The sequence below is a fragment of the Phlebotomus argentipes genome, unplaced genomic scaffold (assembly GCF_947086385.1).
Source record: "Phlebotomus argentipes unplaced genomic scaffold, Phlebotomus argentipes genome assembly contig_5, whole genome shotgun sequence".
Lineage (NCBI taxonomy): Eukaryota > Metazoa > Arthropoda > Insecta > Diptera > Psychodidae > Phlebotomus > Phlebotomus argentipes.
Window position 1 is genome coordinate 9,098,695 of NW_026776165.1, and position 27,452 is coordinate 9,126,146.

Below are 27,452 nucleotides of genomic sequence, written 5' to 3' on the forward strand. Positions count from 1 at the left end.
CGCGCGACCCTCACATTTTTTTCATTAACATTTTCTCACTTCCGTATGTAAATTTGTCCCTGTCGTCGTCAAAAATGCGACATAGAGGTGAAAGTTAATGGACTTAGTATAATCGTTACTGGAATTCAAATTGCACTTCATTAGAGCATTATGTATTATATATTAAATGCCCTCAATATTTCTTGAGTAAATTCCTCAGCAGAAAATAAGTCTTCTTCGTATTAACTTAATAATTCGCACGTGCTTGTGTTGAATTCCTGACAATTCCCACACCTTCGGCAGCATTCCAACGGAGGTGTGAGGCCACAGTCGCGCCCTTTGTTGTCCCAGAAGACGCCCCGGAGCTCCGTCAGGTGTTTGCGAGCCAAGTGTTTTCCGCTGGGAGTTTCCATAGTGATTTCTCCCACCATTTGGGCTTCGGTTTACCACCCAATCCACCACCTAACACAAGGGATTTTCCTGCTACCGAGGAAGATAATTCGCATGCGAGAACAAAGAGTATAACATTCGGCTGATTTTTCCCGTCTCAAGCTCAAAAACCTCTCAGGCACAGTGGATGATAAATCATAGGGAAATTGCCAATAAGTCAAAGCGACACTTTAAATATTCACCCCTCACTAAGGATGACTTTAAAGGCGTCATTAATATTTGAGCAGGAAAACCCACCTCAAACCACAGCCGGACAAGCAACAAGAGAGATGTCCGTCCTGTTGCCTCGGAAAATCTCTCTCAGTCGCTCACGCTCTCACGCTTTTCCCCGCCTGAACTTGACTCTCTCACAACGTGGAAATTGTTGGAGCATCTGGAGGGAAAATTCGTGCGCTCAAAACGGGCTCAGACGTCGTCCAGAAAAGACGTGAATTCTTATATCGCTGAGGAAAATCTTTCGCGCTTGAATTGAATAATTTCACACAGTGACTTTTTCGCGAGAAATTGCGTGAAGATTCTTCGAAAGCGGCTTTCATCCCAGAACAAATAAAGGTAAGAAATTCCGATACATTAATTTCTCATTGGGTCAATTGAGGTGCAGGAGAAGCCGCGAGAGCTATAAATAAATCAAGTGAAATCCTCTAGTCGGATAAGAATGGATTTCCTCTGACAAGAGGGTTCATTCACAAAATATCCGCCCCCGCGCCGCTTTCCAAACGCCGTCGGTCGGCAGTCTCGTGGCCTATAAGGGTGGGTGAAAGTGAAATTCGACACATTTAACATGCAAACAATGAGCTCAGCCCCAAAGTTTTTTTTTTAGATAATTGGGAAGTCCGTCGAGGGTGGATCACGTGGAGTATGTCTATTCAGGTATTAGGAAATACGATTTCCCGCGAGAGCTTTCGTGGCCTGAGGCAATAGTTATCCAAGTCTCGTTCGGACGAAATGAATGTCTTGAGTGGATAAAATGGTGAAAGAAAATGAAAAAGGAGTAGGTTTTTTTATCTTTCAAGATCTTAAACTCAAGCTCAAATAAGATTATAAATAATACTAACTATCATAACTACTACAAAACATAGTTTAAACATGGCTTTTGTAGTTGTTGCATAATCAGGAAATTAGTTATGTCGTGTCAAATTTTACGTGATTTTTTGTCACATCATCAGAAAACCAATAGATTCTGACTAGTTCTGAAGCATGTTAGTTGAAACAAGCTAAATTGTCGATTCAAAAAGATTCCAAAGAGGATTTTAAAGAATCTCAAAGCCCTTAAGCTACAAAAAAAAAAAATTAAATAAAAATGAAAAGACGCGCTTTTCTCTGAGTGCAAGTGAGACTAAATGTGAATGATATTCACGAAGAATATTCTCTCATTACCGCACAAAAGTAGTTTCTTTATTGTTCTCGCCTGTTTATTTATCTTCAAGTGGGAACTTTTCCCTCATGCCAGAGTACATAAATGCCCAAAGACTCTCGTCCATTCCGGCTGAGGGTGAAGGAAAGCGATTATGGGCGCGCGAGAAAAGTGTTGAGGAGAATTACTGTGAAATTAGAGGGTTTGCGCGCCTCAATGGAAATCCTCCTCCAAACACAATTCAGCTGAAATTAATCTCCTTTTTGTGTGAGTGGAAATCCTCGTGATTTATCCACAACTTTTCGCTATGCTAATCCAATAATTTACACACAATCGCCCAGTTTGGCTCCGTCGTTCCCTCACTTTTCTCCTTCGCTATCCGTGGACATGTAATTTATTGTGGCATCTATGTAAATTTACATGTAATTAATTTGCTTGTGATCAAACAACAACACCAAATATTTTTCTTCGCGCCATACGAAAGGCACGAGAGGTCAAATTGATGGGGCGCGCGCGATGGTTTTTTTTTGTTATGATGGAGAGGCAAAAGAAAGCATTTTTCCCAACACCTCAATTCACCCAGACTTTTCTCTGGGTAAACATTTGGGGAAAAATGTGAGGCGAGAAATTTCGACGCAACGTCGTAAATTTTTTCCGGGAAAACGGTGAACAAAATTAATTTACTCTTTTCCAACCCATTGACTTTTTTTGTGAGTGCACATAATTGAATTTGAAATGTATAACAGCCATAACAGCAAATATTGGGATTGGAAAACCGGAGAAGTTGAGCGCTTTTAATTAAACACTTTAATTAAACGCACATTTGTACCCGAACACAGAGAGAATGGAGCTTTTCCTGTGTGAGACAAAAACGTGAAACGCAAGCAAAAGTCTCATTACGAATTTATATCTTAATTCGGATAATCACAGAGATTCAATTACTGGAGCTTAAGTGCCTCTTATTATAATTTTTGCTGAGACATGCGAAAGTATTTGATTTTCTTGGGTTTTCATTATATGAAGTTTTCCACCGAAAATGATGCCTTCATGAATTAATTTCCATGTGAAATTTGCATTCCGAGCTTTGCAGATTTTATATTTTCAAAGTTCCAAAAAGCCATAGGGAATAATTTCGTTGACATAAAATGAGGATATAAAAGTTATATGATGAATCTCATAAATTTTAATATCCTGAATTTTTTTCTCATTATGCAACAGGGTGAAAAGATGATTGCTTTTATATGGCTATAGGATTTAATTAATTTACTCTTTTATCGGGAAAAAATCTAATAGCTTTTTTTCCTCTATTTTCAATTTGTCTTTCTCTGGGTGTATTTTACATGCCCACAAAACATGAGAAATTTGTTTAGGTGGAGTGATGAAAAGAGCATTTGGACATGCCAAAAGGCTCATTTCCACGTTTCTCTTCCTCTTTCACACGCACATTTTTCGCCTCCTTCATTATTTATGTGGTCAGCAACAAATGTGCCCAATTTGAAGCATGATTTCTCATTAGCAAAGCGTAGACGTGGAGGTTTTCATTAAGCCAAACAACAAGACCATACGAGAAATATGGCCAAAAGCAGCACTTTTCGCTCTTTCTCTTTCACCTGGGGAAATGCATTTTCCTGCTGGGAAAGCAACCAGAAGACAAGAAGGAATGTAGATTTTCTTCTTCTCTCCACCGAAAATCCAAACATTTTGCTGTGTTTTCCGCTGAAAATATACAAATCAATCGACTCACAAATTAATTTCCTTCTTCGAATTGCCGTTGAGAATTCGCCTGAATTTTTATATAAATAGAATATAATTTTCAATCACCATTTTTTTTCTTCTTCTCTGATCTCACAGTGAAAAGCTTCCTGTTTCGTGTGGTAGAGGAAAATCTTCACAGAAGATCCACACGGAAAAAGAGGGGCGAAAGTCATCGATCAGGTGAGACGCCAAAGCATTGGACAAAAAAGCTCTCCATCCACAATGTCAATTTGTCCATCAATTTTGCCGGCGGGCAGAGAGAGCCTCCAGATTCACCTCTCAATCACTTCCTGTCCGTTCTCTCGTTGCCTTTTTCCACCCACAGCACAGGATGTCAAATTAAATTCTGGTGACTTTGTCCTTCATTTTTCTCCGTCGCGGAGCCAAAAAACACGCACCTAATTGGATTTTAAATTTTCCTCTCTCAGGAAGTTGAAAGAGATTTTTCCCAGGAAAATTAAATGTGGAAAATATTGATTCGTGAAATTAAATTTTGTGTTCACACAAGTGGAACAACCTCAAGAGATGTGAAATAGTTTCTGGGCATTAAATGAAAGTCATTCGGATGATGATGTTGAGAGCATTTCTGGGTAATGCAATTAACAAATCTTCACTACACATATATATATACACAAATCTCCCTTTGAAGGTCGCAATGGTAATGTAAATCGATATTTCCCTGTATTCAATTTGTTCAAGGTGGAAATTCAAGCATTTCGGCTAAATATTTCATATTTCCAGTTAAGTTGTGAGGAAATGCATGAAAATGACCAGTATATGTTTCAGATCAAATATTTACAGCACTGCAGAGGGTAAAAATAGTAGTTGAGACATGAATCACCTTCAAGAAGAAAAGCGGAAATACGAAATTATTTATTGCATTCGCAATACCAACGGTGAATCCATGATTGAAGCCTTCTTAGGGGTAAATTTATTTTCATTGTCAGTATGACAAAAAATGAGTAAAAGAACAGAAAAAAGACACTTCGATTTAGATTAAGAATTTTGCTAGAATCTGTGGCATTAAATGTAGGAAAAAAGACTCTTCATTGAGTGCACTTTCGTCGCCAACCAGTTTCGCAGGTTCGCTGCAAAATATTCAGCAGCTTTTCCGCCACTTCGCGCATAAATTTTTTATCGAAAGACGAATTTTACGCTTTTTGCAAGCTTTTTTGTGTTCATAAAAACGTCCAATTCTGACTGTTTCACATTGAAAAAGCTGCATTTTCGAGGTCTATTCGCCACTCTGCGAAGCTTTGCTGGTGACTCGATGGCGATGTAAATAACAGATGAAACAGAGTGGGTGGAAAATTAGTGGGTGGCGAGAGTGTCAGAGTGGCAAAAAAGGGCGCGACCAGTGAATTATATTGTCACTCCAACAGTTGAAATTTATATTTATATAAAAGGCCTTCGGCTATTTATTTCTCTAGACCAAAGGTGATCAATTTCGCGTGGAAAATTTCACTATATACAATTAACATTTTGCAGTGTGTGGCAAATAAGCGTATTTTAATTGCTATCGCACTCATTGTCGTCTGCAACTTTGTACAGCTACACAAGCGTTCAGCATGAATTACAGTTTGTGGTAGTTTCTTGAGCTTCGGAACTCACTTGGGGAGCATTGCACATTATCATCCGCACAATGTTATCTTGTTTGTGGCGAAACTTTTTCTTCCAGGCCTGGGAAAGTGCGCAGAATTTAATGGGAGTCGTTAAAATGTCCATGTTTACGAGTTTTGCTCTCTTCCGTTGAGTCAATTAAACACTCTTGAGTGCTTCTCATTAAATTTTTCCACGGAAATCACCCATGATATAATTCATGGTGCTTTTTGTAAACTATTTCACTGGGTGGAATAGTTTAAATTAATATTGTGACGCTCTGTGAATTGACTGAAGAGTGTCGAGAAATTGGATACTTTGAAGTGTGGCGGCATGAAAATGAGCAAATTTACATTGCGCGCCCTTGAATTTCAGGACTTAGGACATTATATTTGGCACTGAGTATATTTTCCACGGCAAAAATGCAAAAATCGTGGAAATAGGCCCACACAAAAGATTATTATGTACATTTGAGAAGAGAGAGTGCTTTACGGGAGAGAAACGGGAATTCTCACTCAATTCTCCATCGATTTTTCCTCACACGGATGACGAGGGAATTACAATGAGGCCTTTTGGGCTCGGAGACTCTGTGAGACAATTGCCATGAATTTTCATTTATATTTCCCCCTGAATGTCCCTCCATCGCGTTGGAATTCATGAGCGAGGAGAGAGCTTTTATTTTCAACCCCTGGAATTTGCTCTTTTGTCCACATAGCCAACAATAAAGAAAACCTCTTCGCCATTCATTCGCACAATCCACCTTGAATGAATGGCATTTCCCCGTATTCCACAATGTAATTTTCCCTCAATGAAAACTCTCCACATATGCAAGACATTCTCTACGCACTGGAAATTGTACACAGAAAATGCAGCTTTCAGACTCTGTTTCAGATGACGATGGAAAAGGAAAAAGCTTTCGACTGAAAAGGGTTGAAACGGGAAAATCCCTCATAATCTAATTGCTCACATTGTAATCCACTTTTTGGCATTTTTTTCCATACCCTAAAGTGAAAGAGCTTTTGTGACGCAATGTATGCGGTGGAAAGCAGTAAATTACACAGCATAGAGGTTGATAAGATTCCTATCGTGCCACTCGCAGTCGTACCAAAAAAAGCTCACACAGCTTTCATGGCAAGAGCGATAATTTCAGGCATGTGGAAGTGGATGAATTGGAGTTATGCTGGTTTTTTTTGTGCAGCTCTTTTTGTCCGCGGTTTGATAGCATAGTTTAAATATTTAATTTGGCGAAATTGAGTTGAGTTTTTAATTGAAATGCTCTGTTGCGTTGACTAATTAACTGAATATTTCTCATTTATTTGCGTGTGGCTCAAAAGTTTCAAGGCATCAGAGACATTCTGAGTATTGCTTTTTGGGTGTTATAATTAAGTGAATATTTGGATGAATTCACATCGATTGTTCGAGGAAGGAGCATAGAAAGTTCCTAAAGACTTTCTTTCATGGTGAAAAATACGTTATCTTGTGAGGAATCATAAAAATTGACTGACTCTGCGAGAAGTTAAACTTTTCTCTCATCCTCCCGACAAATGATATTGATTGTCTTTTTTCTGTCTGATCTCATGAATTGAGAATTTTTCTGCGTGTTTTGTCTACGAGATGTTTACACTAGCTTCCCACGCATTTTCTCTGCTCAGCTTTTTTCCGTAAAATTTCTTTGCGGTTGTCGCTTCACACCATCGAGGAAGTGGAAGATGATGGGAATTTGTTTACTGGCAGGGTTCATATTAATGAAAAAACAACTACGAGAGTGAAAAATTTCCCATTGTTTAGTGTCGGAGAAAAGTTTCTTGGCAGCGAGAGAAGGAATAAATATTTGTCTTTGGTGGAAAATGTGCCCAACCAAAGTGTCCGAAAATTGTGTTGAGTTGAGAATGTGAGGAAATTGAGAGGAATTGTCTTTTGGGCGAGAAGTTTTGAAATAATTAAATATCCCACTTTAACTTAATGGCTTTCTTATTTATTTAGCATTCATTGGAAATGTACATTGAATTTCGTGCCCACATTTTCTGTGCTGAGATGAAAAATTTCGTCATGACTCCCAAAATTTCCCACCAAAACTTTCATTCTCTCATTAATTCATGATCACGACAGAGTTTGTGCGCATTTTCCGGATGGAAGAGACGAGAAAATGGAGCAATAAAGGGCAAATTTTGCGATCATTCTGGCCACTAAAGAATTATTCTTGACATTGGCATCATAATCTCGTGCCGTTTACATCCCTTCTTATGGCCGAAGAAAAATCCCCCTTTTGTCGTATTATTGGTGTTGTGTGGCACCCAAAAACAGCTCAAAATGCCCTCATTTATTTCCACCATCGTCCTGTTTTCGCAGAACGAATAAAAGCTTACATGTTGAGGAATATAAAGACGAAAAAGCTTTGTCTGCCAAGGGAAATCCCAGCAAGGCGACGCGCTTCCCTCTTAATTCCCGGCTAAGGAGGTATCGATACACTCTTGGTGCATCGTTAAAGTGATTGAGGGGAGTGCAGAAATGCCGAAGCAATAAAGATTCAAGAGGTAGAGCTTTTTATAGCTTCTCTGAGCTTTTTTTCCTGCACACACCAAACGCACTTGAGAAAGAATGTTTCATCAGAAGAGATTGAGTATTATTTTTTATATGTGCGTCAATACATCCCCAGCTTTATGGTTTATGACTAAAGTGATACACCATCAAATATGGCATAAAAAAGTTCGTGAAATATTAAAAAAAAAACTGGCAATTATTTTGATGAGTTGCAAAAGCGCAGCGTCCAAATATGATGCTTGGTAGCATTAATAACAAACAAACAAAAAATCCGATGCAGGTTTACACAAGCCATCATTTTTCGTCCAGAGCTCCAAATTGAGAGCTTTCCATTAGTTGTGAACTGAAATGACTGTTAAATCCTTGTAAATTGGGACAGAATTTGAGGAGAAATCCCACTTGTCGTCTGCTAAATGATAAATGATGCAGGAAAGCTCGCACTGAGAGCGACTATGGGTGCTTTTAATCCCATTGTATGAATGGGAAAGTCTTGTGAAGCATTTCTAATTAAACTGAATCCACATATTTTGCGATGAAAACACGTCCACTGCTTCCGATATGTAACGAATATAGAGTTGGTCATGCTCTGTGGGGGATTGATCTTGTCATTTCTGGTGGTTTTGTCACGAAACACCATCGGTGTGTAATTTTGTTCGACAGCCGGTAACAAATTCCCCCGAGGCGCATGATGGCATATAAATCCCGTGCTTGAGAGTCGATTGATGTGCATGATTCTGTGCTGATGAAGGAGGAAAATTGGGAAATAGCCCGAACAGGGTGGAGAGGGACAGAAAAAAGCAAGAATAATTGAAGACATTTATGTTCACTTTTTACGACACAGAAAGTACCTCGTTTCCTTTTCTCACTGATCCCCAAACCCGTCAAAAGTGAAAGTTTCCTTTATCCTCTCCACCCTCAACGGAAGCCACCTTATCAAGACATGGCATGCTCCTTTTGGCATTTCGGGGAGGGAATTAAAGTGTTTTCCTTCTCTCTCTCTCAAGACAGAGGCGAGGAAGCGAACAAAAATCAATAAGAAAGGAAAAACTTGCAATTATTTATGAGATCGCATTGGCGAGGAGAGAGAGAGCAAACAAAATGCCACCCTTTCGAATGTCGAGGGCACACGGAAAAAAGACGCCAAATCCACAAGTTGGCTCAATGGGTGGAGCGCAAGCGGATTCACTGGATTACAGAGTGGATTTTTCCGGGACCGGAAGGCACTCTGATGGCGCTGAAGCAGGTGCTCTGGGACTCGTATTCTGCTGCCTCACCCAAAACTGGGCACCATGTGTTCCTGATAGCGTGTAATAAGATTCCACGCTTCATCTCAGAACACCTTCCGACTTCTCGGTCATACACTTCTCCACCCTTTTCTCGGGTGTCTCTCTTGGGAGTCGCGCAGGATGCTAAAAGACGTGGAAATTGTTGAGCGCAATTAATTCTGTGTTAGGCAAACCCAGTATTGATCGAAGACAATAGACAATTATGAGGAATGCGGAGACTGAAATTGAATAGAATTTGTGAAATGTGTGTCGCTTGCACACATCGCATTAAGTAATAATATATTTGCGGAGAAACTAAATTCTCGTCTTAACTGTCAAATATTCACTCGATTACACTAAGGAAATGATCATTTATTCATCACTGTACTTTAAATGAAATTTCGAATCAAATTAAGACAACAAACAAACATCGCACACAAGATTTAGCTAACAGTGAATAAAATCCCTGGGGAAGCAACTGAAAATTTCAAGTTTGTCGCTGAACTTAAATTAATCTTGACAAATATTTTCCGCTCCAAAGTTGGATGAGAAGGAGAAGTAAAGAATGATAAAATTTCCCTCTGAGATTCTCAAAGTTGGATTGGAGAAACTATACAAGAATCTCGAGATTCCTATCGGAAAGTTTAGGGCAAAAGCGCACTGATCCCAAAAGTCTTCCTGCTATTGCTGACTGGTGATTCCACCCACACGAAGGACACAAACTATGTGAGCGATGAAATTACATTCAGTCCGAATATTTGCATGCTGAAGAAAGCACCTTTCGCAAGTATTTCCGCCTCTGGGAAAGTCCCAACATATTTTCCACGCTAGGCCGGGAGAGTGTAATTTTCCTGGAGTCGGGCCAGCAACTCTTGTTGGTGTATGAAATCTTTTGGTGGCATCACGAAGGGTGTGTACTTTTTGCCACTGTCACGGGATTTATTGTGTTGGTCCTGATAAATTTTTGGGCCAACTTCTGGCCAAATTTTCCCGGGCACTTTTTATGACCTCTGGAGATTTTTGATTAACCCGAGAGAAGAGCTTCTCTGCAAACTCTCTGCGAATAGGTCAATATTTCAATGGGATATTCTCGCCCATTTTCGGGATTATTTATGGATGCAGAGGGAGCAGAGAATTTTTGGGAAAAACTTTTTCGCATCAGACACGCTCTTCGGGGGGATGACTGAGCAATTTCCGTGGAGCGGAAGAATTTTCCTCCGTCCTAATCGCATTTTTGAGGGATCTGCCAACGGATTTTCCCGCCCTCGAGACGGTGCGCGAGGGGTGAGATTGGAAAAGGGCCTCGCAATTGAATGTTTGGTGGGAGTAAAATGATTTACTCAGCCACCCAAAACTCACACCCAGCGCCGGCGGTACTTAAGGATCAGTCCTGGGAATATCACGTGAAATATTATTCATGCTCAGCGCCGTGAATTGTGATATCTTGTGTATTTTCACACCGTGGCTGAATTGATTGGCGTGTGAGTGGAGGTTTTATGACCTTTTTCCTCCGTTTGTGGTCCAATTAAACGGAAATTTGTCGAGAGGAGATTCTCTGGCTATTAATAGCACGTGGTTTATCCGAAAATTTACCTCTGTGCGCGCACAGACACAGTAATTTCTCAAGATGGGACTTTGATTAATTCTATGGCGGAATCTCGGGCAAGGGGAGTAATTAAATAAAATAAATCAATATTAAATCTGTTTAGATGTCAGACGCTGTGGATGCTGTCGAGAAGCCACATTTAAATCGCCTTTGATCTAACATCATTCACGATGAAATTCACCATCCCAACCGTGCATTTTCCAATCTCTCGCTTAAATCCAAGCCCATCATTTGAATTGATAACATATTTAATCAACTTGCTCTCAAATTTGTCGCTTTCATTTCAGTTTGCGCGCGTGATTGGTGTCGAAATTAATTGTGGCCTCGAGAGGTTAATTAATAAGCGGAATTGTATGAAAAGCTCTAATTTTATCCAATATCCTCAATGATTTTATTAGAGCCCTTTTATTGCTTTGTCTATAACCAAATAATATGCGAATTGTCAGTCTAATTCAGATTATTATTATTCTCACTCTGTATGCAGCATTAATGGATAAATAGAAGCGTGTTTCAGAGTGCATTTGACCAACAAGAACTTCACAAACAAGTTCAGTAGCACAATGTTAACAATGCAATGTTGAAAATGATACACAAAACGTTAAATTTTCTGAACGATAGTCGTGGAAAATATACGAAAATGGATGATGTGGGTTTTATTTTTTACTAGATTTTCTTTGATTAATCAAAAAGCTTAAAACGCGTATTTATGTCAATTAGAATGTCGAACAGCTAGAAATCTCAATTATCTTTATTTTACAATTCTGATTGGACTACAGAAGCTCAAGGAGAATAGTATTAAATTTTATTTAAGTCGAATTTTAATTTCATTCAGTAGTATTTCTGTCGATATTCAATAGACATTGTAAGCAATCTATAAAGGAAACAGACTCAATTCCCTGATGAGCTTTTAAACTTCCGGAATTGTGAATGTCCTGAATTTTCACATTTTCCACATTTTCCATTTGCTGGAAATGCTGGCGGGAAATTTGGGGCAATTGGCAAAAGAGCGCAATATTGAAGATGTCGAACGAGAGGTTTTCATGCAATTTCAGGTATTTTATTCAGTATTTCACACTCGAGGCACTTTTTCTCACTTCTGACAGTTCAAGATATAAATTCCTCTCGAGACTCTTTCTCGTGAGAGATCATTGCATATTGCATGGCGAGAGGGAGAAAATAAAATTTATTTCCTTCCCTTGAATTACAAGAGAAGAAATTTCTCCCTACTTCGCCAATCAACTTTCATGACCTGGAAGAATCCTCTTAATTATCCCGGGTAATGGAAACTTTTCTCTTTGGTTTTCTCTGATGATGAGAGAAAAGCCAATTGTTACTTTCTCAGCATCACTCACAATTTCTGGCCATTTATCTCTTATCCTTTGTTCAATAAGATGATTAATTGGGAGATTTTGGGTATTTTTGCTATCAATCGTTACTCCTCACAATTTTCTGCTTCACTTGAAATGTTTTTGCGTCTTCTTATTTCACATTGAATATAAGTTGTTTTGATGAAATGAGGATAAATAAATCCTGTCACATTGTCTCTCACTTTTCGCAGAAAATAAAGACACAAGAGAGCAACTTTCATCATTCATCTTGATATCCAATATTTCTCTAAATGAAATGGTTTCACTCTTGACAAAAATGCCTGACATTGACAAAAAAAATACCTTGAGGGATGAAAAGATGAATTTTCCAGGGTTTTTTATTGGAAAGAAGATTGACTGGGAGATTTACGAAGAAAATCCGAAAATCTCTCTATTGAGACCTTTAGCAAAATTGTGAAGGATATTTGCCCTGAGAAAATGCGATTTTAAGGCAATCAAAGTGCCCACAAAATATGACACTAATAGAGCTTTTGATAGGGTTCTTCCACCTCACATCAAACTCTAGAGAGCAGTATTACGTAAGGAATTTTCTGCTCCCCGGGAAAGATGTGTAGAAAAGCAGAGGAGACGTGTGTGGAGTTTGAGAGAGGGTGGCAAAGAGTCATTTAGTGAAAATGTCTGTAACCTCTTGCGACACGATGTTTGTGACTTTCCCGCCATCAAATGACCCGGAGATGTTCCATACTGGCGAAATAGTCCCTCGCCAGCACCTCGGAATACTTCATTGCGGCAATTTTGCCCGGGATTTGGTTCCATTGGTGAGATATGAGGCAAAATTGGGCCATGAAGGAAATTAGAGTGGAGCAAAATTACACTGAAAACTATTAAAATGATTTATATTTTTTGCAACATTTCGAGATAGAGGCTTTCAAGATGGCACCAGAAAATAGTTGATGAAATTCACTATTATGTATACGTCTCATAGAAGAAAATATCTAAAGGAAATTGGCTATATATGTGCAAGAGGTGGGAAAATTTCATTATGAGCACCATAAATCTTTGGCAGCATCGCCCAGCAATTGAGAAAGTTTACTTTCCATCCGCCACACAAATTCATTAATAATTTTCCGATGAATAAACAATTGATTTACAATTCTATTATATTTTGGGCGGAAAACATGAATTGTTGTGAGGCTCTTCGTTGTGAATTAATTGACTGCGATCGATTGGGGGTGGCCTGAATAACATGAATAGCAGAGCATGGAAAAATATGAGTGGCTCCTTTTATTGTTGAACTCCATGAATATTATTTGGTTAAATGCAGAGAAACCACGCTTATCTGAAACTTCTTCTGCAGAGAATTTAGTTTCTATCTGGCTGAAATTCCGCCGTGAAATTCCAACGGATGGAAAAATGCGAGCTTTCCCGGCGCCTCCATTGTATCCCGCATTGCCCGCATATCCTTTGTCTCCCCCCTCAGAAACCTTCACTCCGCCATTGTGCGTGTGATGTGTAAACAAGAGGAGTCCGGAAAGCATATTTTTCATCCCCCGGCATGGCAAACAAAGGCAGACGGAGTGGGATTTCGCACCCGCACCAAGACTCCTCACCACGTGCCGCACAATCCTCCCAGGACTCCGGGTGAGGAGAAGCAGTGTTTCCACTTAGACAAAAATCAGCCCCAGAGGCTGGCAGAGGGCAGAGGGTGTCATCTGCAGGGCAGCAACTTTGCTCGGGGTTCGTATTAATTAGAAGAGACGCAAGGAAACACTCTGCAATTTGTCTCTCGCCACTCCCACGACATTTTCCTCGCACGGGGTTTGTCTTAACTGTAATCTCACTAAGAAATGGTTTATTGATTGATTAAACACCAGCCGGGGGAGTTGAATGAGATAGATTGCAGATTGACGAGATGAAGAGAGGATGGGTGGAAGATTTTGGATTATGGCACCACTTATGGACATGTTGAAATTTAGAAATATGTTTTTTGTGGTCATAAATTAGAAATTTTGCACCAAAAATAACACGACTTTCAACAAGAAAAGTCTGAAGTCACTTTATTATCAAAACTTGTCTAATCTCAGGACACCTGAGTGTTCTTTAGGGACATTTTTTTTATTATCCTCACAGCAGGAAAACATCTTTGAAAGTTTACGAAAATAAATTCAAATAAATGTCTGTGAATATATAATTAAACGTAAAATCACATATGATTGATTGGCTCAATTCCCTCTTATTTCTGAGTGTTGCTTAGAAAAGAAATTACTTTCATTCTTCCTGCGGAAAGAAGCACTTAATTTGTCAATCAAATATGTCATAACACTTTCTGATTGATTCATTTCCCCAATACGAAGAACTCAATCAATGCACATTCTATCAAGAGTTTCTCATCATCGCTCTCAACTCTGTATGCCGAAATAATTGTCAGGATTTAGTAGCTAAAGCGTGCCTAGGGCTGACCTTGACCCAGAAAATCATGAGCTTTTGACCTTGGCAAACTTGGGAGACGTTCGCGTGTGAATCCCTCTAAATCCTCACGCCTCTTCCAGGACACACTCTCTCTCTCTCTCTCTCTCTCCCTCCAGGAATTGCGGTGAATTTACGATTATTTCCCATTTATATGGCGCTCTCGACCCAAATGACTGCCGCATAAATTCCTTGTCACCCCTTTCGCTGTCTTCGCGTCACCCGAAATTCAATTCCATCGCCGTGAAAGTGCCGAAACGCCCACCGTCTGTCTGATTTATTGGCCAGACGAGGCGAAGAAGGATGCTCCAGAGCCTGGTCTGTGCCCAGAATGTCGAGTTGTTTTTCTCTATGACGAAATCTCTTGTTTTCTCCTACACTGACGTGACTCTCATTGAAAGACATTCTTCTCCCTCCCGAAAACTGCCTGCCGAGGGGCAGACAACTCGCTCAGATCACACGTCGTAGACTCGGAGTTAAGAACGTACAATTGTGACTACAATAGTGAAAATGGGCGTGGCATTTGAGAGGGCGGGGCCTCAAGAATGTGTATGAAGATTTATAGGTATGAAAAACAGAAAGACTTCAAGCAAATATAACTGCATTTCTCAGCGCATCCTTCGTCACATTCACGCCATTCAATGTCGTGGACTCTCGATTTGTTTCCCCCTTGGTTTAAACATCCCCCGAGAGTACCGCGAGTGAAGAGCATTTATCTCAAGAGCAGCCACAATTTGAATTGTGGCAAACTGTGCGCCTCGAGGCTTTGACGATCTGTTGAATATGCACATTTTTTATAACTCAATAGATAACGTTCCTCCTTTGCCACCCCCTGATTTTGCTAGCTGCGTGACAACGAGGATGAGAAGGTGAAATATTTCCATTTTATTCCCGTGTTTACAAAAATGTTGAGTAGCAATAAATTTTCATGTTATTCTTCCCTCCCCTCAGAATGACAATAATTTCCATTTATATTATTTTACTTCCATCACGATCTTCCGCAGTGGCGTAGTTTTCTACCTTTTTTGCTATATATAAACACATCTTTTCACTCTTCATCATTTCCTGGAATGTCATTACGTATAATTTCAGATTTATCCGCTTGAGATTGTCGCAATTCGAGTCGCCAAATAAACTGCGACAAATGTGAAAAGTCGATTAGTGCGGAAATTATAAATAGGCGATGGTTAATGCATGGGCGGAAAGTGAGTGGGTGAGTTGTATATCGGCGAGTCTGAGGATGCATCAAATATTTATCATCGTGATTTCTGTCTCGTTGCCACTAGATATTGACACCAATTCTGTATGACTTTCGTCATGGGAAATCAATGAGAGTATCGAACGGACTAAAAATATTTTCACTACATTCTCCCCCTTTCATTAAATTTCCCGGCGTGGGTGTGAATGTGTGTGTGGAAAGAAGCGTCACTTTTCCAGCTAGAATTTCACAACACTCCGGCATAAATGCTTATGCGACTGTTGTGCTGTGAAAGTTTCTCCGCACCGCAAATTGATTTAAGCTCAATCTCGCAATTTATCTGTAATATTGATTTCTGGCCTCAGCCAGACGAGCAGAGCCTAAACACAGCCTCTGGGGAAGGAAATTAAATCATCATGAGTACGGTTTGTAATTCATATTGTGCCAAAACCACAAAATACGATTACACGAGAGTTCACCTCCCCGAGAACATGAAAATTCCTCTCCGCCACAGTCGTCATAATTCATCGCTTTCCCATTTGATCCGGAATTATTCCACAATCTCGCATCATATGTTTGCATTTACAGTGATTTTTGAGGAAATATATGAACGCCATGGAAGTGTTTATCTTCCTCAAATTTATGCCGTCTAATGCGAAAATTCGCCCACACACTTGCCACCCATTCTCAACATTAATTCAATGTAATTGAAAGCACAAGCTTTCGACACACAAAGCGGAAATTAACTCTATGGAGCTTCTTTTCTCTTACAAAGCTCTTCATTTCCACTTGCACTTCTGCCTGAAAGCAAAGATGAATGAATGAACGTGAGAATTATAGTTAGTTGAGAAGCTTTTAATACTTCCGCTACATTTATTGGCGCAATGTTTGAGTTGGAAGAGTAAGATTGCTCCTATTCCATTTTCTTTCTTCTTTAAGACATCCGTGTACAGTTGAGATTACCTCGAAATGCAAAGAAATGAGAAAACAATTCCTTCCTTTTCTACTAGAATGTATTTTCTGTTTTCACATCTTTTTCTTTTATTTTCACACAGGTAGATTAATTAATCTCACAAATTTTGCAATGGTAATCAATTATATTTGATTTAAATTTAATATTAATTATCCATAAATTCGCATCCAGTGCAACACGCCACGTTTCATTTATACTAAACATTATAAGAGCATTAGTCAAACCGACAATGATGGATGAACATCAGTGCAGTTAAAGTTTCCATGCAATGCAATTTTATACATTTGTGGATAGCAAGGATTTCCCAGAAGTTCCCAGAATTTTTTATTATATGTTTTTATACATGGAATTTATAATAAATCCTTGTATATACGTTTGAAAACTAGTGAAAGCTCCTAAGAAGTTGTGTGTGAAGATTCATTTTCCTGGCAGTCTGTGAGCTAAAGAAAATGAGAAAATTTTCTTTTCAAATTCCCCCTGATTAATTTATGGTTGAGAAAAGTGACGAAGAAAGATCACACTCATCTTCATTTATTGCTTCCATTATCATTTTCTTCGCATTCGCCGACCGCATATTTCCCGCACCATCGCGAGGTTTTTGCAGATAAACTCAAGTCACCGAGATTAATTGACAATTCTTCTTGTCTCTCTGCGGGGATTTCCTCGCCATCTCATGATTTCTCATGACACTACATAAATCTCCACAGCATCCAATTAAAGCATCGAGAGATGACATGGCGTGCGGAATGGAGGAATTCTTCATGTGAGAACGCGCACTTAATTGATGTCAATTTTTCCAGTGACACGCAGCTTTCGCGAAAGCTCATTTTCCTCCAGAGACAATTGTTTGCGTCGTGAACACGTTTCTACAGCGCGACAATTTTGCATTCGCGCTTTTTCATCACTCTTTTCACCCCACCAACTATTGACACTCATTCGAATGGAACGTGTTCGGAATCCTCCGAGAAAATCGTTATCTTTTCCCTCCGATGAGTGGAAAAAATTTAAACTTTTCCGAATGCTTTGCCGTCACGCATTTCTCTGGGACTCAATTAAAAAACTTTCCACGCTTTCCTCCTCTCAAGCAATTAGTGAGGAACAAAGCTCAGTTCCAGATTCAATATAAAATGTCATTAAAATCTTTTCTCACTCTTTGCACGTCAAGTGAGAAAAGAAAAACTACATTTTCAATCTACATTTTTCACCCTAATTCAATCTCACTCTTGTCACAATAACCTTGACATTGGTGGTTATTTTCACGAATGTCCCGGGAAATCCCACGAGGTTTTTCCTTCTATTGATTTCCTCGTTCTCGTGAGGGATTGTTTGAATATTTAAATGGGAGTTTTTTCGCTCGAGTTGGGGATTTCTACTGGGGATCCCTTGTCTTGTCAATCAGAAAAAGGGACAAAAATCACCAAAGTTTGTCGGGAAAGCCTCCAAATGCTGATACCTTCAAAGTTAAATTGCGGAGGCAAATTTTCTCAGCTCCTCCGCCAGGCACGCTCGTGAATGCTCAATGAGGCGAGGACAGAGGCATGGGGGTGATACCCAAGGGGTTTCTCATTGTTGGGGTAATTCGGCGGAAAATTTCATGTATGAATCTCTATTCCGTAATCAAAGTGCATAAATGTGCCGAAAGCCACCCTTTTCTGAGGGGGCTTCAGGATCGAATCACAGCCGCAAAATTCGGTGGACCTCGACTAACAGATATGATTATCCCTTGTGCGTGGGGGTGGCGCAGTAAAAATGGGCGGAATAGCTGGAGATGAAGGTGAAAATTGGGTCCCTCACAGGTGGGGACAGAGATAACCCAGCAGCAATCTCTCACGATCTTGGGAAATTGGGTATCCTTTCTCCACCTTTTTGCCAGAGCAATCGATTTGTGGCCACGCTCCAACTCAATAATTGATGTGGCTTTTGAAACTCCAAGCGGCCCAGTGAAATCGATACGAAATTGCATGAAAAATTTACCAAAACACTCCTCACAGTCAACGTTGGCGCGCGATACGTGAGAATAATCCTTAACATTTATGTTCGCCATAAATCAAATATTTAGACATCGCTTCATACTACGTAACGGACTTATTTACGCTGTGGGATGACTTTTCCTTTGAGGGCTTCTTCGCTTTCAATTATTTCTCGGCCAAACACACTGAAGATTCTGCCCAGGGGAGCCGACAATCCACTCTTGAGCTTATCGTGCATGAAACACTTAAATATGAATGAGGCGAGTGATGGGAAAAAAGCATCAAGAGCTTGTAATTGATGGTGAATCTTGGATTGAAATTTGCCCAGTTGTGCACTTTGGCACAATCTTCCCCGAAACTTTGCTCTCTGGCAGAGCTAATCTGTTCCCGTCTGCAAATGGGGAACACTTAATGCCTTCCAACACGTCAGGAAGTTGTGCGACTGCTTCCCAAAGTGGGTCACAAGATGTGTGCTATATCTTGCAGAGTTCACCAAACGCGCCAGTTGTGTGCACTTGAAGACAATGCAAGAAAGTGACTTTTCACTGTATTTTTTCATGTCTGTGGGCGGAGCTTGGAAATGGGCGGAGCCTCGAGAATGCTTAATGGAAAATCACGTTAAAACTGAGCTTCATTTCTTTCCATTTTTCAGTGTTCGCAGTGCAAAAACAAATATCACGATGGACGCTGCCAAGAGAGTGCACATCGAGAAAGCGCACAACTTCATGCGCCAATATCGCGATCCAGAATCCCGAGAGCTGAGGAAGTTGTCAGCTAATCAATTCATGGAAGTTTGGAGTCACTATGATAAGGATGCCAATGGTTACATTGAGGGAACTGAGCTTGATGGCTTCCTCAGGGAGTTCGTGTCCAGTGCAAATGCCACAGACGTCAGCCCTGAGGTGAGATAAGTGAGACAACTCCGGTAGACTGTGGGTTTTCACTGTGTAATCCTAATCTTCTGACAGACTCTCACAGACGCCACACTCAGCGAACTGAAGTCCTGCTTCATGGAGGCGTACGATGACAATCAGGATGGGAAGATCGACATTAGAGAAGTAAGAAGTCGCATCCAATTAACACGCTTCTGGCTATTGCAATGCTAATTGCGCACCATTTATTTGCGAGGGTGTTTCAGCAAAAACACACTGCAGCGAATGGTGAATGCGGCAGTGAAGAGACATGCTCCTCAGCTGCAATGGAGATGCTCCAATTTCATCGGGAGAATTCGGGAATGTTCACACTCGAAATTGTCCCTATTTCCACAGCATTTCACTGAGTGCCTTGTAGTCGATTTAAAGCTGCTCTGTGGGAAGATGAATTGTTGAATGGGAAATCACTGAAACTTTTGTTGAACACACTTCTGAGGGTGGAAAATCTCCTGAGATGCATTCACAGGAAGAGCATATAGAATTAGTTGAAAGGATTTGTGTGGATGGGGAAATTGTGAGAAATTAGAGGATGAACAACTTGAGCGTAAATTTTCACTCAAAACACAAGATTTATTTCCGAGAAAATCTCGACGACAATGAAAAGTGTTTAATCCAACTTTTCCCACCAGCCATTCGAACTATATGCGATATACTGTCTCTGAAATTTTAATGTGTGATCCCAACATTTGAGTGTCAGTTTGGCGAAGTAAATTCCTCAACTTGCGATATGCTTATGCGAGTGTATTTGGGAGTAGGAAAATTGGATGAGGCGAGAAGTCAAGCACGTCCTGGGGAAAATTGCCAAGAGACTTGGTGAAATGTCTTGCGAAAGGGGCCACGAAATCGTGTCATGAATAGTATATGAATAAATAAGGGAGCATGGAAATTGAGAAGCAGTGTCAGATAATTGATTTAGGATCAAATTCAACCGCATCCACACTTAAAATTTGCCTCACTTTTTCTCCCATTTCAGTTGGCACAGCTTCTTCCCATGGAGGAGACCTTCCTCCTCCTCTTCCGCTTCCACAATCCACTCGAGTCCAGCGTGGAATTTATGAAGGTAATATCATTGGCATTTTCCCCCCACTATATGACTATTTGCACACACGGAAATATTCATGGTATTTTAACAGGATAAATTATTTACATCCGCAATCCATGCGATTCCATTGATGGTCAGCGATTAGTGGATTTAGCGAGGGTATTTTAGAGAGATAGCAATTTATCCAGCTGACATTGCTTGTGAATAGAAAATGTGTTGGAAAGCACTTCAATTGGATAAATTAATGTCTAAAACTGATGTGCACAAATATTGATTAATAAATATTGCAATGTTAGAGCTCTTTTCCTGTGGGAAAAATCAAATTATTTCATCCATTTCCCTTTCAAAATGGGAGCCAAATAACTGGTAGAGGAATAAAGGAATTTGTCATTTCAAATATATTTATTTCAAATGTACGTTTTATGTTAAACAGAGGAAATTTATTTTTTATTGGTATATCATTTTACGTCATTTAACTCAAGGGGGAGATAATATGATCTGAAGTGGTGTACAACTACTTTTGTGATAAAAAATAGAACAGAATTCAAACATAACCTCGAAGAATAATTTTCAAATTTCTTATATCTAGAAAAATCTTATATCTTATAATAAAATAACATGTTCTTATATCCATTGAGAAAGCGCTATCGCCCTCCTTAATTCAACCCAACTGTGAACGCCTAATGAAATATGTTTTGAAGAAATATTTTCCTCGCAATTCTGAACTCTTTTCATGCTGTCCTTTCAGATTTGGCGTGAATACGACACCGACAATAGTGGATACATTGAAGCTGATGAGCTGAAGGTGAGTTTCTCGCTCCGTGCAAAAGGCGAATTGATCACGCCACAAAAGTTTCCCAGGGAAACAATTGTCACAGGCCAAAAGCCTGGGCATCCGGCTGTAAACAGAAAATCATTGTCGTCACTCTGTGCGCCCTCGGAAGCGCCATTTGTGGCCCCGAAGAAGGAGCTTTTCACCCGTAAAGTCGTGAAAACTTTTCTGTGAGACTTTGCCACATACATTTTCCAGTAAAATCTTAACTTTAAATTAATATGGAAATTGTGTTTTCGCAACAAATTGCCCCTTCCATAGTATCAAGAGAGAGAGAGAGTGGAAGATGAACTCATGCTGAGTTTCTTTTCAACCCCTTTTGTTTTCTTGGGGTTGCGCGATTTATTTCTGACAAGGGATCATATTAGCAAGAATGTGCGATGATTCTTCTGAGAAATTGTAATCACGGACATTATCATTTTTGCCCCGGGCAAAGATCATTCAGACAGAAGATTTTATTGAAAAAAGTTTTGATATCAACAAATATCCACTGAAGCGATACAAGATATCCGTTGGCAGAAGAGCAGGTGTTCTAGATCAATGATAAGAGATTGACACAAGGGTTGTGAGCCAGTCTGAAGATATCTAATATATGAAAGCGCATCAATTCTATTTCTTCAGAGACGCATGACTTCTTGTTTTGTCATTTCGCTTGGAAGCTCCCAAAGGCATGTGCAATTGTTGTTTGCAAACTTTTCCCCCAGTCTCAATGTCCATGACAACAATAGTTACAGTTGAAAAATAGGAAAATAGACAATGTAAGTTTCCTCTTTTCACTTCCTAGAATTTCTTGCGAGATCTTCTGAAGGAAGCCAAGAAAATCAATGACGTCTCAGAAGACAAACTCATCGAATACACCGACACTATGGTGAGCTGTTCTTTCCTCTCTAGCGCGGACTTTTCATTTAAGAAAACTATCCCGAAAAAAAACTCTGTTTCTCTTTCATCATCAGCTTCAAGTGTTTGACGCCAACAAGGACGGACGACTGCAGTTGTCGGAGATGGCAAAGTGAGATTCCATTTATACTTAAGGCCTCACGAGAAAGTTTACTCATTACACCAATTCCCATTATCACTTTAGGTTGCTTCCTGTGAAGGAGAACTTCCTGTGCCGCCAAGTATTCAAGGTAAAATTGAAAAATTCTATCTCTTTGCTGACTCTCTTCTTTGAATTTGGTAATGAAAAACGAGAGAAAAAAAACCCTTGTGAAAAGGGAAAACTTTTCAAACTCAATCAATGATATTAATTCTGACGAAGTCACAGGCAAAAAACCCCCCTTTTGATTGATGTATTTTGTGTGTATGTCTGAGAATGCCATAAAGAATCCCACAAGCTATGAAAGCTTCCAAGACGATGCTGAAAAGCTTCACAGACTTCCAAAGCCACGTTCACTGAATGAATAATATTTTTATCTAATTTACTCCACGCCAAATCCCTCGCTCTATCGCACTGAAACCTTAGTTTGGAGCTATAGAAAGAATTGGGTGAAGATGAAAACCTTCGTATTATATTGCTAAAGTAACAAGAAAAAGTGACTTGTAGAAATTCCATTATAATCAATCAATGAGAAAATGCTTTCTAATCTATAATTATTATAGTGTCACATGTAAAACATTGAATTGTTGTTTCTCAAATTAAATTAACACTAGAACTGCCAGTGTGAAAATTTACTTCTAATGAATGTGTTCTTCTAATGTCTCAAATAGCATTTTAGCACTGATACAGAAAAGCACTCTTTAAGAGCTTCTTAAGAGAATTTCATTAAAAACAAAGTTTCTTGTGAAAAGCTTTAGAAAGCCCAAGTCAATTATGAAATTCCCAACAATTTTCTCTAGATAATTAATTAGTCTAATGCTAAATTTAACTCGATTGTGTCCCTCAAAAGACGATCATAGAATCGCTTCGAGGCGTAAAAACTTTTCCCCCAATGAAATTTCTGCGATTCTGCGGAAGGAATTTTCATCATTTGCACACGTTGGCTTTTGAGGAGGAATCTCCACATATTTGCCACGTCGGTTATTTATCTGACTTTTATTGCTGCTAAGTTGTTCCGGGGTGCTTAATTAGCCGCCATTTCAATTTCCGTTCTTTGAGTGGCACAATCTTCCGCCATAAGTTTGTTGTTTTCACACAATTTGTGACGTTATGCTTTCTCTCTCTCTCTCCCCCATCTGTCTCTCTCTCTCTCTCTGTTTCTGTCTTATAACACACTGCTGTCCTTCCTGTCACTCTTTGACACTTGGAAACCTAACGAAAATTATCTACTTTTATTTCACGAATTATCTGACAAAATGACTGTTTTTTCTGTTTTTCTTCCATCTTTTCTTTATCTTTACATGGATTTCGTTTATTTCCTCTGTACATTCACAAAACTCTTGGATTGTATCTTGTGTTTATCTGTGTCTGAATACAAAATACTGTTTCTGTGCACACATCAAATAATACCACAAATACCAACAAAATGTCCCACATTCCACCAAAGGAAGGCATCGAAGTGAGTATTTCTGTTACATCTGTCGTTGTTTAGTCACATTTCATCAGCAAAAAAATTTTTAACGAAACAACAAGTGACTCAACGCAGAGTCCTAACTGCCAAATTTGTATATACATTTTCGTTCAAATTACTGTCAAGCATCCTTCATTTGTGATAATGACATTGTACATGAGACTCTCCCATCACTGACATCACTGTCATTAAGTGTGATGCCTCTTAAGAGACGGCATTTCCACGAGAATAGGGAAAATTGAGACCCAGAGAGAGCTGGAAAATGCTCATAGAGTGAGCAAGTTCTAAATAATCGGATGAAAGTCTTTGGTATGCATTGCAAAGCGCTCTGTCGAGAATCGCTTCCATGGAGGCACTTTGGGAGGTGGGAAAAGGCAAATATTTTAAAGTGCTTGCACAAACATTTCATAATTACATTATAAGGGAGAGAAAATTGGTGCGGCGCACGTTTTCAGTCTCTGTTGATGAAATACAATCATTAAATTTTGCAAGAGTTGAATTTCAAGGGAAGATTATTTGACGTTCTCTGTGAAATGAAAATGTCTCAACTTTGTGTTTGCAAAAGCTCATTCGTTAGTTTTGTCGTGAATTATATGTACATACATGTAATAAGAAACTTTTCTGTTACACACCGTCTAACACATGAACAGAAAACATTGTCTAACAACATATTTCACAAATTTCTTACATATTCTTCATATTTAATTTCCCACCATGATTTTCACCTTATCTTTCTCTCTCTCTCTCTCTGTTTTATTTTCTCCTTTTGTAGTCATATTTCCTCATAGAATTCACTTAGTTTGGCCTCGTTTATCACGAGAAAAGCTTCGCTGTCTTTCCCGCAAAATCGAGACAATGCGTAGGAAAATGCCACGAGAGCTTCCACAGCACAAGCATGAATTTATTAGGTTCTCATATATTGCATTTTGCTCCATGACTCATTCAGAAATCAGCAGTAAAATTCATTGCTAACCCACAACCTAAAGCACGACATTTTCCTCAACATCTCCTCAATATCTCTCCTCAGGGCGCCGCAAAACTCACGAAGGAAGACATTGAGAAGGTCTTTTCGCTCTACGACAGGGTGAGTATTTTAATTCAATCAACGTTGAGATAATTAATCAATTCACGGGGAAATTTGGCGCGCAACATAAGACCCATAATCCAATTGAATTTATGTGAAATCATGCAATTAATGAATGGGAAATTTCGTTGGGAAAATTGGAGTGTTTATAGTCGTGGAATAAATCAATTAAGGGGGTAATTTATTGAATTTTGAACTTTCAAAATTGAAAAGGCTTTATGACAATTAATTATGTGGTTTGTGTGTGTTATTTTTGGGTGATATTTTGTGGAATGAATTTCACCAGAGTCATTCACTTTTTGCAGGACAATAATGGCACTATTGAGAATGAGGAACTCAGGGGTTTCCTGAAGGATCTTCTGGAGCTCGTGAAGAAGGTATGAAAATGATTTTCCTGCCAATATTCATACTGTTTCACTGTCAGTTCACCACAAAGCCCTTTTCGCGGAATACGTGAAACCTTGAAAGTTACTGGAACTATAGAAATTGGAAACTATTCGGTCGCATTATGTGAATATTGACTGTACTGAAACCGATTCATTCACGCATTAAAATTGAAAAGCGGATCTGTATTCTATTTAAAAATCAATTAATCTTGTCAAAAAGTTTGATTTCAACGCAATAAATTCTGGGAATAAAACTCACGGTGAATTACTGTGAATGTTCAGTTCCGGAAACCAGTTATTCGCACACTGTAATGATTTTCCTTAGAATCTCCATTAAATTGACTATTTTTATTCAGTCGATTTTCCACCTCCACAGATTGGAAAATAGATCACAAAGAACATCATCTGTCTCTTGTAAACAAATCACACATTTTCTCATCTCTATCTTAGGATTACGATGCTCAGGACCTGAATGACTTCGAGGAGACAATCCTCCAGGGCGTGGGCTATGACAAGGACGGCAAAATCTCCCGGAAGGAGCTGACAATGATCCTGCTGGCGCTGGCAAAGATGCCAACAGAGGAGGAGCAGTAAGGCGAGTTAAGGCGCAGCGGAAGAGCACAAGATTAGGGCATTTGGAAACGACAACGATTTTTACCAGTGCTGTATAACAGTCCGAGACGCACACCTTTTCAGCGCGCGCCTCTGCTAAAGGTCGCGCTGAAAATGCATGTGTCTCGGGAAAGTGGGAAAAGTTGAATTGATGAGAATCTTTTTGCCAAAAAAAAAAAATAATTGAAAAGTATTTGCATTTTCGGGAAGAGATTTTCCCGCGAAGGCGCACAGTTCATACACACAAGTTGAGCTCAAAACATAAAATAGTGCTTGGCAGAGATACAATTTGCTTCGAAAAAAAAAAGTTCAATGATGTTCTATGGAAACTATTTAGCCTTCAAAAATCTTTCTATCTTGAGTGCAATTGCAAGAAAAGACTTATAGATTAACTGCACTGATGATATCAATGAAATATAACTTGCCTTTGTCTTTTGTCATGAGTTCTTTGGCATCTTCTGTTGCCTGTTTCCTTGAGAGGGAAGAAAGTATGAGTAAGTGGTACTTTTCGCGGGTGAATTGAGCACAATGTTGGACATATCAAGATTGTTAGTTTATTCCTCCATTCCGTACGATCTTAACTAGAAATCCTGCCTGAATTTCGCTGAGAAGAGGGCTTTTCTTTCGCAACGCCGCCTCATTCTACCGTGATACTTTCCCAAAAACGACAAAATTAATCTATAAATTGTGTGAAATGACTAAAAGTCTCTATTTTTCCACCCTTTTTGCTATTTGTGAAACTCCTGAATAACATTTCTTCTGTGACTCTGAGTGAAATTGGTCAGTTTATGGCAAATGATATGAATTGTATAGCTCTATAAATTTATTGTGATTGAGAATGAAAAAAAAACAATTACTTGTGAAAAAGCTTGATGGAAAATTGTAAAAAGGAAGCACTACTAAAGTATTTCAAAGATATATTTACAAAACTATATATTGCTCTCTTCTTATATAATTAACGAATTTTTCAAGCGTTTGCTGTTGTTTCGTCTTAAACAAAAAAACTATAAACATTATGATAAAAGGTGTTTCAATTTGAGATAAAGAATAAAAAACCGTTCCATTGAGATACAATAAAGATGAGAAAAAAAACACATGAAGTAAAAATGAAAGAAAAAGGAATAATAAGGTAATTGTGAGGAATTTTGTGCCAAATATCAATGAATTTCTCTCCACAGATTGTGTAAAATGAGAACATTCAAGTTGTAAACATTTCCATAATGAAGAAAAACCACCACCTAATAAATGTTAAATGGAAGAACACCCATGCTTAAACCATTAAAAGAAACCACAGAAGAACTTCTCAGACATTTTTCAATATGATTGTTGGTGGAAAATTCACTTAAATGTTGACTAAATGTGTACTATTTTACCTGTTAAACTCTAAATTACAACTTAATTGAGAAGATATATTAAATGATATTTGAGACATGAGAATAAATAACCTATAAAAGAACAAAATATAAATGTATTGACGTATTTCTGCGAAGTAATTAGGCGAAAGCATTGAACAAGAGTCCAAAAAAAAAAGAATTCAGAAAATAAAGGAGAAACTTTCTCATTCGATCCAGCC

General features: G+C 39.0%; 1 protein-coding gene across 3 annotated transcripts; it reads left to right on the forward strand.

Moving 5' to 3' along the window:
* Positions 1 to 831: 831 nt before the first annotated feature.
* Positions 832 to 27,445, forward strand: LOC132255408 (calbindin-32). Of its 3 annotated transcripts, XM_059751416.1 has the most exons (13): positions 832 to 981; positions 3,635 to 3,718; positions 19,137 to 19,386; positions 19,453 to 19,542; positions 20,390 to 20,476; positions 21,207 to 21,263; positions 22,075 to 22,158; positions 22,244 to 22,299; positions 22,372 to 22,417; positions 23,774 to 23,785; positions 24,825 to 24,881; positions 25,187 to 25,258; positions 25,718 to 27,445. In XM_059751416.1, exons 3-13 carry the CDS (start codon positions 19,165 to 19,167, stop codon positions 25,859 to 25,861), a joined length of 927 nt encoding a protein of 308 aa, XP_059607399.1. In that variant the 5' UTR covers positions 832 to 981; positions 3,635 to 3,718; positions 19,137 to 19,164; the 3' UTR covers positions 25,862 to 27,445. The 3 variants fall into 3 exon arrangements, with proteins under 3 accessions (XP_059607399.1, XP_059607401.1, XP_059607400.1); XM_059751418.1 differs by lacking the exon at positions 23,774 to 23,785; XM_059751417.1 differs by lacking the exon at positions 3,635 to 3,718.
* The last annotated feature ends 7 nt before the right edge of the window (positions 27,446 to 27,452 follow it).